The 10672-nt window shown below is 37.3% G+C and overlaps 1 protein-coding gene across 1 annotated transcript in view; it reads left to right on the top strand.

The window, feature by feature from the left end:
- TBCE (tubulin folding cofactor E) overlaps positions 1–10672 on the top strand; it is a 79231-nt gene that overhangs the window by 4052 nt on the left and 64507 nt on the right. Inside the window, exon 2 of the mRNA XM_036754522.1 lies at positions 9345–9466. Within this exon, the coding sequence (XP_036610417.1) occupies positions 9361–9466 (106 nt within the window). The 5' untranslated portion in view covers positions 9345–9360. The remainder of the gene's footprint in view (positions 1–9344; positions 9467–10672) is intronic.

Genomic DNA, 10672 nt, shown 5'->3' with positions numbered 1-10672 from the left:
TCAATTGATGGGCGTCTCCTCAATTTCCAGTTTTTTGCCACTGCAAAAAGAGCTGCTTTTAGTATTTTTGCACAAATAGGTCCCCCTCCCCCTTTTTAAAAATCTCTTCGGGATATAGACCTAGTAGTGGTATTGCTGGATCAAAGGGTATGCACAATTTGGTTACCCTTTGGGCATAGTTCCAAATTGCTCTCCCGAATAGTTAGATCAGTTCACAGTTCCACCAAGAATGCATTAGTGTCCTAAATTTTCCATTTCCCCTCAAACATTTATCATTTTCCTTTTCTGTCATATTAACCAACTGATACATGTGAGGTGGTATCTCAGAGTTGTTTTAATTTGCACTTTTCTAAGAAATCAGTAGTTGTTTGGAGCATTTTTTCATATGGCTATAGATAGTTTTGATTTCTTCATCTGAAAACTGCCTGTTCATATCCCTTGACCATTTATCAATTGGGGAATAACTTGTATTTTTATAAATTTGACTGAGTTCTCTATATATTTGAGAAATGAGGACTTTATCAGAGACACTTGCTGTAAAAATTGTTTCCCAGATTTCTGTTTTCCTTCTAATCTTGGTTGCATTGGTTTTGTTTGTGTAAAACCTTTTTATTTCATAAAATGAAAATTAACCCTTTTACATTTCATAATGCTCTCTATTTTGCTCTAATTTCATTTATAAAGTTACTTTTTAAATCTCTTTTTAAAACTGTTGCTTCATCTCTTCTAGGAATTCTAGTTGAATTTTTGTCCGAGCTGTATTTATCCTTTGAGGCTTTGCTTAATCGATGTTTTTGAAGTTATACTCTTCTTCTGGATTTGTGCCTTAATCATCCCTGTCACCATAATAGCTTTTTATGGTAGGATTCTTTTTTCGTTAGCTCATTCTTCTAGCCTACTTTCTGACTTCAGACTTTGTTAGGGCTGAGCTTTGTGCACTTCTGGAGTGAAGGTTCTGTTGCTGCTTTCTTAGGGGTATCAAGTGTTGTGTTATTCTTTGCTCTCAGGGACAGCTCAGGCCTGGGATTAGCAAGCTTTCAGGGTTTCTGTTATGTCCTGAAAAAACCCTCACTTGATCCTTTCATCCCTGCTATCAGCCTATATGTCTTCTGTCTTTTGCAGCTGAGCTCTTCAAAAAGGCCATCTACAATAGGCTCTTCCACTTTTTCTCCTCTTGCTCTCTTATAGTTTGGCTTCTGACCTTATCATTCCACTGAAACTGCTCTCTACAAAATTATGAATGATCTTTTAGTTGCCACATCCAGTGGCCTTTTTTCAGTCCTCATCCTGTCCTTGAGCTCTGTGTAGCCTGTGACACTGTTGATCATTCTCCTCCTTGATACTCTTTTCTCCTTAGGTTTTCAGGACACTGTTCTCCCCTCATTTCCTCTTTCCTCTCTGACTACTCCTTCTGTCTCCTTTGCTGCATACTCTTTTCGATCATGCCCTCTAACTGTAGGTATCCTTCCAGGTTCTGTTCCGGATTTTCTTCTTTGCTTATTTGTACTTGGTGATCTCATCAGTTTCCTTGGATTTAATTATTATCTTTACGCTGATGATTTTCAAGTCTACCTTTCCTGCCCCCAGTCTCTCTGCTGACTTCCGATCTCCAACTGCTTTTCAGACATCTCAAACTGGATTTTTAGAAGACATCTTAAACTCAACATCTCCAAAACAGAACTCATTATCTTTCTCCCTAAACTCCATCCCTTTCCTGCCTTCCTTATTCCTGCGGAGGGCAACATCATCCTCCCAGTCCTTCAGTCTTGCAACTTAGTTAGCACTGTAGGCTTTTGGAGCTGGAACTTAGATCCTGCCCTGCTCCAGGGGACTGAGTAATACAGCCTCTATTTTCATTTGAACCTCCTTCTTCCTGGGTACACAGGCTAATGCTTGTGACTGCTCTTCACATTGGAACTTCACCCTTGGGCTCAAGGCCCTTACTCAGTTAACCCCCGATCTATGATTGGGACCTAGGTAATAGGGTGACCAAACTGCTATTTGGCACTTGTTTTACACTTGCATGAGGTTACTCCTTTGTATGGTTCTGAGACCTGCTCTTGCCCTTGGGTATTGTCTCTGGGTACTGGAATGAGTTCTTCTGGCCAGGTCTTATGCCTGGTGTCCACAGATTTCTCTTTGTGTCTCTTTCTACTTAGCCAGGTTTAAAAAAAATCACTCACTGTGACTTTCTTCTGGATTTCCCCATCAGAATTCAGTCTAGTGCATTTGTTTAGAAGAGCATGTGCAGGGGGAGGAGGAGGGGGGAGGTAGTTTGTTGTGGTTGTTTTCTGTACTTTTCCCTGCTATTCTGCCGTCTTTTCTCCACCCTTATACCCAGTGAACCCTGTCATTTTCCATATTATGAAACTGAAATCCAGAAAGGACTGTCCCAGGGGAGCGCTTTCCACTACATCACAGTGAAATGGTACTTGGTTGACTGATTTGACAGTTGGAACTTATTATTGAAAGCATGTCTCTATCATCAACGTCTTCGTTGGCCTTGTCTGGTTAATAATCATTCTGTATAAAATCCTGAACGAAACAGTAGGGAAGAATTTAGAAAGCAGTTCAGGATCTGAAAAGGAAGAATGATTTCTACAACTTAATGGTAATATTCATTCATGAAGTACCAGTGGTTTTAACTCTTCTTTTGCAAAGAAGCTACATTTTTTGATTCCTTGCTGGGTAGGTGAAGGCAAGAAAAGTAGTAGTTATGTTCGAATCACAGTAGCACAGGGCCTTGCTACACTGTGCTCAAAAAACATTGGTTTAATTATATAGGCATCCCAGGTCTCTTTTAGTGTTGCAAGTGTTACTCTGAATACAGCAAGTGTTACTCTTGCATACAGCAAGCAAATGACAAAATTTTCTCATATTTATGGAATGTAAATGTCTTTCTTTTTCTCTGGGCGCAAAGCTTAGTCTTTATAATTTCACAGTATTCAGTTTCAATTCATTTGTTTCATTTTGGTATTGTTGTCATTGTATACATTATTTTCCTGGTTCTGCTTGCTTCACTGTGCACATTCATCTAAGTCTTTACATACCTCTCTGCCTTTACATGCCTCTCTGTAATATTCACATTCATCCTTTCTTATAGTACAAAGATGGAGTATAGATATTTTTCAAAGAAGTATAATATCTCATTTATCTTCACAGTATTCATGAGTAGTCAGTATTATCTAATATACAAATTGAGGATTGATGTTTTGGTGAGTATTAAAAAGTAGCAGAATAAGAACTCATTCAGTGTATCAGTACTAAGGCCACAAGGATTCCTCTTATCTTACAATAAATAAAAGTTAATTGATAAACTTTTCTTTTGAAGTTAATGCACTTATTTTAAAGAATCAACACCATGGAGAATTTAAGGGTGGTGGAAGATTTCATATAAATCAACTGTTTATAGAAATGGATTTTTACATTTTAAGTACAAAACAACATCAATCCAATATGTAGAAAATTAGTAATTTTGAAATTGTTAGTAACATCAATAGAGGAAAGACGACCCTATATTTAGACTGTATCTAACAATGCTGTGGTATTTCCCAGAGTAAGGAAGACTTTTAGATGTTAGCAGATGTGAGGAATCCTTTTAGTGATACTAGCAGGAATAAATTTGTAATATTGATAGGTGACTTCATGTTGAGATTCATGGACATAGGCTTGAATAGTGAACTTGAACTGGCTAATTAGGAAACATGCTATCTTCAAACATATATCTAATGCATTGAGAGTCTGCCAAGAGACATGTTGACTTTCCCCAGTTTATGATTATCCTGTGGAAGTAGATGATACACACAGAAGAAATGGGGAATATATTTCTAATGTTGAAGATACAAATAGCCTCCTTTGGCAATCTTCTTTGAAAACACACAGGTGGGCTCAGTTGCAACTCAGTTGCATATGTGTGTGTATGTATGTATAAGTGCATACATACAAGATCTTACCAAATAAATATAATTTTTGGTTGGAAGGTAATATAAGGAGGAGGGAGGATTAGGAAAGACTTCATGTAGAAGGCAATGCTAAGCTAAGTTGAACTTTCAGGGAAACTAAAGATTCTAGGCAGCTGCATTCTAGGCATGGTTATGGCCAGTGCAAAAGCATGGAGATAGGAGATAGAGTGTTATGCATAAGAAACAGTAAGAAGACCATTTTGGATAGACCAAAAAGGTCTAGAAGGGAAGTAATATATAGAATAACTGGAAAGATTGGTTGAGGTCAAGTTTTTGAAAAGTTTTAAATGCCAAAGGGAGTTTATAGGATCTTCCAGGTAAGTGGAAGCCACTAGAATTTATTGATAACATGGTCAGAACTAGGATTTAGGGAAATCACTTTGGTAGCTAAGTGGAGAATGGATTAAAAAGGAGAGATTCCTGAGTCTGGAAGACCAATTAGGAGACAATTGCAATAGTTTAGGTGAAAGGTGATAAGGGCCTGAATTTAGGTTGTGTGAATTAGCTGTGTGACTAAAGAGAAAGGGATGAATGGAAAAGATGTAGGGAGGTAAAATTGACAAGATTTGGCAAAGGGTTGTATATGTAAGGTGACAGAGAGTGAAGAATCAAGGATGACACCAAGGTTACATACCAGGCTGACTGGAAAGTGGTACCTACCACTACAGAAATAGAGAAATTAGGAAGAGAGGTGGATTTGGGGGAGTTATGTAGAAAGTATAATAAAAGGGCTAATGTGTAGAATTTAACTTAACATCTTATTCCTGGATTATTGCAATATTCTGCTGGTAGTTCTTGCTGCTTGGTTTCCCTATCTTGTTTTTCCCCACTCTAGTCCATCCACCACTCGGTTGTCAAATTGGTCTTAAAATGCAGATCTGACTATATCATCAACTCCAGTGACTCTCTGTTACCTCCAGGATCAAATATAAAATCTTCAGTTTGCTTTCAAAGCCCTCCATAACCCGGACCCTTCCTACCTTTCTAGTCTTCTTATGCCTTACTCCTCTGTATCTATGTACTCTGTGCTTCAGTGACCTTAGCCTCTTTGCTTTCCTTGTACTCAGCACCCCACTTTGGGCATTTTCACTGGCTTTTTCCCATGCCTGCAGCATTTCCCCTCCTCAACTCTACCTCCTAGCTTCCCTGGCTTCCTTCTATGTTTTGGGAAAACATTTCAAAAAATTCCTTTAATTCTTGGCTAAAGGCCTTCCATTTTTGCCTTTTGGAAACCTTTTCAGCTTGGTTATAGTGGTATTATTGAAACAACATTAGTCTAGGAAGTCAGAAAATCTTGGTTCTGGTCCTTGTTTTAACACTAGTTAGATGTGACCACTAGTAAGTAATCTACCCTCTCTGGGTCCTCAGTTTTCTCATCTAAAAGATGAGGGCGTTAGACAAGATGATTTCTAAGATCCCACCTTGCTCTAGATCTATGTTCCTATGAATCTATTAGAGAGACAGCATGGCTGAGTGAATTGAGGGCAAGATTTGGAGTCAGGAAGCCATAGATTCAAGACCTCTCTGACACATAGCAGATACATAAATACAGGCAAATCACTTAACCTCTTGGTGCCCGAGTCAACTCTCAGAGATTGTCAGTGATTTCTGTTATTTGTATCAATGACATGGATGAATATAGGCTTATCAAATTTGTGGCTGGAACGAATCGGTAATTTATCAGTTGCAGAATCAAGATAAATATCTTTTTGAAAATAGATTTTTATTCATTTGTTTTTAAATAGACTTCCCTTTTACCAAAGATTTTTAAAATTAGAAAAAATTAGTAAAACAAATCAGTATATAGAAAAATATCTAATAATATATGCAGTGATTTTTAAATGAAAACATTTTAATTAAAAAAAATCAGTTTCCTTTCCCTCCCGAGGGAGACATTCCCTTAGACCCCCTTGGATGGGAAAAAAATTACATTTTTTTATCTTCATTTGCCTCTAACTAAAATTTAGCATTTTGTTCAATTTTGTTTCATTATGAATGTAGGCATAATTGTTAGATTTTACCATACCATTTTTACCAACAGGGTCTGTGACACAAAAAAATGTTAAGAATCCCTGCTGTAAGGAAAAAGGGAGGGTCTTCATCAGAAACTTTGTAGCAGGAGCAAATGGCTGAATTTTTGGATGTTAATCTCATCATTGTTCCATTTCCCATTTTGCTTGAGTGCTCACATTCTATCATCCCTGACAAACAATAACAGCTAATAATAACATCTAACTTTTACGTAGAGCTAAAGCTTGAAAAACATTTTTCTTATCTCACTTGATCCTTTCAACAACCTTTTGAGGTGGGTGTTATTATCATCTCCATTTTACAGATGTGCAACTAAAGGTGAAAGAGGTTAACTGATTTGCCTAGGGTCATGCAGCCAGTAAAGTATTCTATTCACTACATCATTCTACCTCCTATAAGATAAGTGGTATTTCTGCAACTGTTTTCCAATCAACTTGCAAAGAGAGTATACAGCCTTTGGGTCTCATCTTAGTTGGATGCCACAGTTAAGTCGAAGAACTTAAGGAATCCATGACCACCAAGGACTGCTTCACTCTGTGAAGTGATTCCAACTCACTCTTAGTTGCACCATTCTTCATGCTTCCACTAAAGGATGATATTGGCCAGTCTAGATGGTATCAGGAGCTTGCTGCCGCCAGAACCTATCCTTAAACATCCTAAAGTCAATTACCACTATCATAGCATGAAATTGTCCCTTGGTGATTTCCCAAGTCCATGTCTGTTACAGTTCATCTCATCTCTACTGCACCAATCCTCTGCTGGTGATATGAAAATTCAGTTATGATTATTAAAAAATCTTGTACCTTATTTTTTTTAAAAACACAGATTAGAATGAAGGAAACCTGCTATAACAGCAGGGTTTATATGTGGGAGAAATTAAAGAGTGTTAGTTAATTGAAACATTTATATAAGATGCTATCAAAAAAGATAATGCAGTTATAGGCTGCATTGATAAATAGATGTGTAGTATATATCATGGAGGGTTATAGCACCACTGAACTCTATCATTTAAACTACCTATAGAATGTGGTTTCTAATTCTCATCACTATATTTTAAAGGGGAAGAATGACAAACTGAAACACGTCTTGTCAGATGACTAGGATGGTGAAGAGACTTAAAACTTCATTTGAAGAAACCTTGGGGAGAAAACATTGGGGACATTTAGTCTGGAAAAGTGAAGACTATAGTGGGCAGACAGCTGTTGTATGGAAGAAGGATTACATTTATTCTGGGTTGTTATTGAAAGAAAAACCAAAATTAGCTGGTAAGAGTTATGGGAAAGCAGATTTTTTGTTTATTTTAAGAAAAAACTTTCTAATACAGTCCAAAAACAAGAAATTCCTTGTAAATTTCCAGTAACTAGAAATGTTCCAGCAGAGACTTGATAAGTACCCATAACAATATTCTAGAAAGAATTCTGTTTCCAAGTATATTTGTCAGCAAGCAGTCAACAAGTATTGATTAAATGCTTATTATCTACCAGGCACTAGATTGGGATTGACTAGAACCAGTAGAACTGACTGAACCATAAGGTCAATATGGACAATTATTTATTAGGCAGACGGTCTGGTAGACAATAAGTGGAGAGGCCTTGTAACGTGCCACCCTGAGCTTTCTGCCACCTGGCAGGAGGCCAGGGTGCAAAAATGTGCAAAAATGCAGTTGTCTTTGGGGTGACTTATAGGCAAGTATCCAAGTCATTAAAAGGGCAAAGCAGGACCTTGGTCCTAGAAGAACTGTGACATAGGCAGTAGACACCTGTGGGGATGAGACAAGAACCCAATTACTAAAACTGGGGAGTAAGACAGGGAACCAGTTATAAATAATCTGTAGGTACAGATTCAACAGAAAATGCAATAAAGACCGTAATTAATTATAAGTGGCTGAAGCTGAAAGTAGTGTGTGTGTGTGTGTGTGTGTGTGTGTGTGTGTGTGTGTGTGTGTGAGATACATGCACACACACACCCAGAGAGAGAGAGAGAGAGAAGGATATATTTACAGATTGTTGGGTGAAAATTTGAATCATGTTGCTTCTCAAGTCTCTTTCAGTTCCAAGATTATGAAGGTTCCATATAAAAGTGTTCAATATAAAGTAAACAGCAGTGGGGAATATAGCAATGTCGTCATTCAAAACGAAGTGGCCCACTATTTTTCATTCATCATCACAATCTAGTCAACACCTGCTGTGAGATTGTCACCTGATTCTTCCCTGTCTCCATGCTTTTGCACAGCTTGTGTCTACGTTTCCATGACACCAGGATTCCTGCTGTTGACAGGAATGATTGGCCCTGTCTAAAAAGATAAGATTTAATTAGGATCAATACAAAGCAAATTAATGTAACTCTCAACTCTGCTTTAGATTAGAAAGATATATTGCAGTGGAGAAGATACAAAGTTAACTAAGATACAAAGTTAACTAACAAGTTCCTGCTTTCAAGGACAGTATACTAAATTTGAATATGATGTCTGTATGTAGAGAGTCATTGATTTAGAGCTAAAAGGAATCTTAGAGATCTTCATCTAGATCAAACCCCCAGCTTTCTGCTTAGCAAGCTCAGGTGAAGAAAGGCAAAGTAATTTCCCTATGGTCACAGGTAGTGGAGTCAAGATTCATTATATTTTCTACTAATATCAGTTCTTGGAGTTATGACGTCAGATAAGCTTTACGTTGAGAAGCTTCTGTGTCTTCTGACTCTAAATCCTGTGCTCTTTGTACTGCACTGTGGTTTTGCAGAGAGTTTGAAGTATAACTTATGACTTTGGTTTGCCTGACTTACCAGTGACTTAAAGAGCTGCTTGTTGGGTAGTGTTGCCTTAAAACTTCAGGTTGCTGGGCTCTGATTTATATTAGGATCTTGTCCTACCCCACTCACAGATCTCATTTCTAAAAATAACTAACAGTTCCTTAAAATTCTTGCTTGCTTTTTTTTTGGTTTGGCTTGTTTTTTTCACTCTTTAAGTGGTACTCGCTCATCACTAGGGCTTCATTCAGCCCTTTCTGGCAAGAGTTGTTTAATTCTTCACTTTGATTCATTCTCTCTTCCTGAAAAGATAATATTCTGTATCCCTTCTCCTCCTACTCCCATGATAAGGACTAGTCATAGTGAACTGGCTCAGAATGCTCAAAACAAATTTAGACTAAACTTAAGTAGGGCCATGTTAAATAAAAACTATGTCATAGTAACAGGCTACATAAAGTTTTAGCATACCTGTCAAATCTAGAAAAGACTGGAATTGAATAGGAAGCATTTTCTTTGTTTTAAATTACTATGGAGTGCAAATTTTAAAAAAATGTGTTCTGAACATTTTGACTAAATTCTTATTAATATGGATTTTTTTCCTTCTCCTAGATAATTAAATATCCTTATGACCATGAGTGATTCTGTGCCTTCTGATGTAATTGGCCGAAGAATTGATGTTAATGGAGAACTTGGAACAGTGCGCTATTTTGGTAGTGTTCCTCCCACAACAGGTAGATACAATTTATTATTATTTTTCTTAATATTGTAAGTGTTTCAGTAAAGGTTTGTCCTACTAGCAGAAGTAGATTTTGACCCCTTTATGACACCGCTTCCAATTTTATAGGTTTTAACTCTATAGATTTGTCCTATTTAAGAGATGCAATTTGACTTGTGGTATCTTTGAATCTAATTAGCTATACCTAAAATGTGGTTTTGTTGACAATAGCTATGTTATTTCTAGGATCTACTAAAAACAAATGTCATTTAACTGAAGGCTTAATTTTCTTTATTTTGATGTGCAATTGCAATTACTTTCAGTTTACTTTTGATTTATTTTTAAAAAGATTTTTAAAATGTTTAGTTTCAAAATTGTTACTGTAATTTTTAAGAAAACTTGATGTACAAAAATCTGAAGTTATAAAATAGCTAAATTTGAAGTTATTTCAGAGACATTCTTTAATTGCAAAATAATTAATTCTGTAGCTCCTTTCAAAGAGATTTCTTCCCATCGTCCTCAAAATAAACATAAAAAGGTTGGTTTTCTGGCTTCCTCAAAGACACAATGTGGTGTAGTGTCCAGGACTATTTTCCTAACCCCTACTCACATTAGTGGACTGATTCCTCAGAGGGTGGCTGATTACTTCTCTCCTCAGGGTTCTAAAGGCAATTCTGAGGTGCTGTGGCTTTTAATATCATGAAACCTAAGTGCTCACCATGTGCTCCCTTTTATCAGTCAACCACTGGAACTCCATTAACTCTTAGAAAAGGGATTGTAGCAAGAATTGGTATAAAACATTTCTCCAAAACCAGGATTGCATTCTCCCTTTGCACACACAAAATCTTTGGGGAGAGTGGGTTCATACTTAAGGTACAGAGGTAGTAAGGCACAAGCGCAGCTAGGTGGCACAGTAGATAGAGTGCTGGACCTGGAGTCAGGAAGATTCTTCATTGTGAGTTCAAATCTGGCCTCAGACATTCACTGGCTGTGTGACCCTGGGCAAGTCACTTAACCCAGTTTGCCTCAGTTCCTCATTTGCAAAATGAACTTAAGAAGGAGATGGCAAATGACTCTAGTATCTTTGAAAGAAAACCTCAAATGGGGTCATGAAGTCGGACATAACTGAAAAACAACTGAACAACAAAAAATGTGAGGCATATGTCTAGAGCAAAGGGGTATCTCCCAACTCCTGGCATGGAATGTCCTCATAAAATTCCAC

This window comes from Trichosurus vulpecula, chromosome 4 (genome assembly GCF_011100635.1).
Source record: "Trichosurus vulpecula isolate mTriVul1 chromosome 4, mTriVul1.pri, whole genome shotgun sequence".
Classification (NCBI taxonomy): domain Eukaryota; kingdom Metazoa; phylum Chordata; class Mammalia; order Diprotodontia; family Phalangeridae; genus Trichosurus; species Trichosurus vulpecula.
The sequence above is the reverse complement of the archived record's forward strand: the minus strand, read 5'-3'. Positions and strand labels throughout refer to the sequence as shown.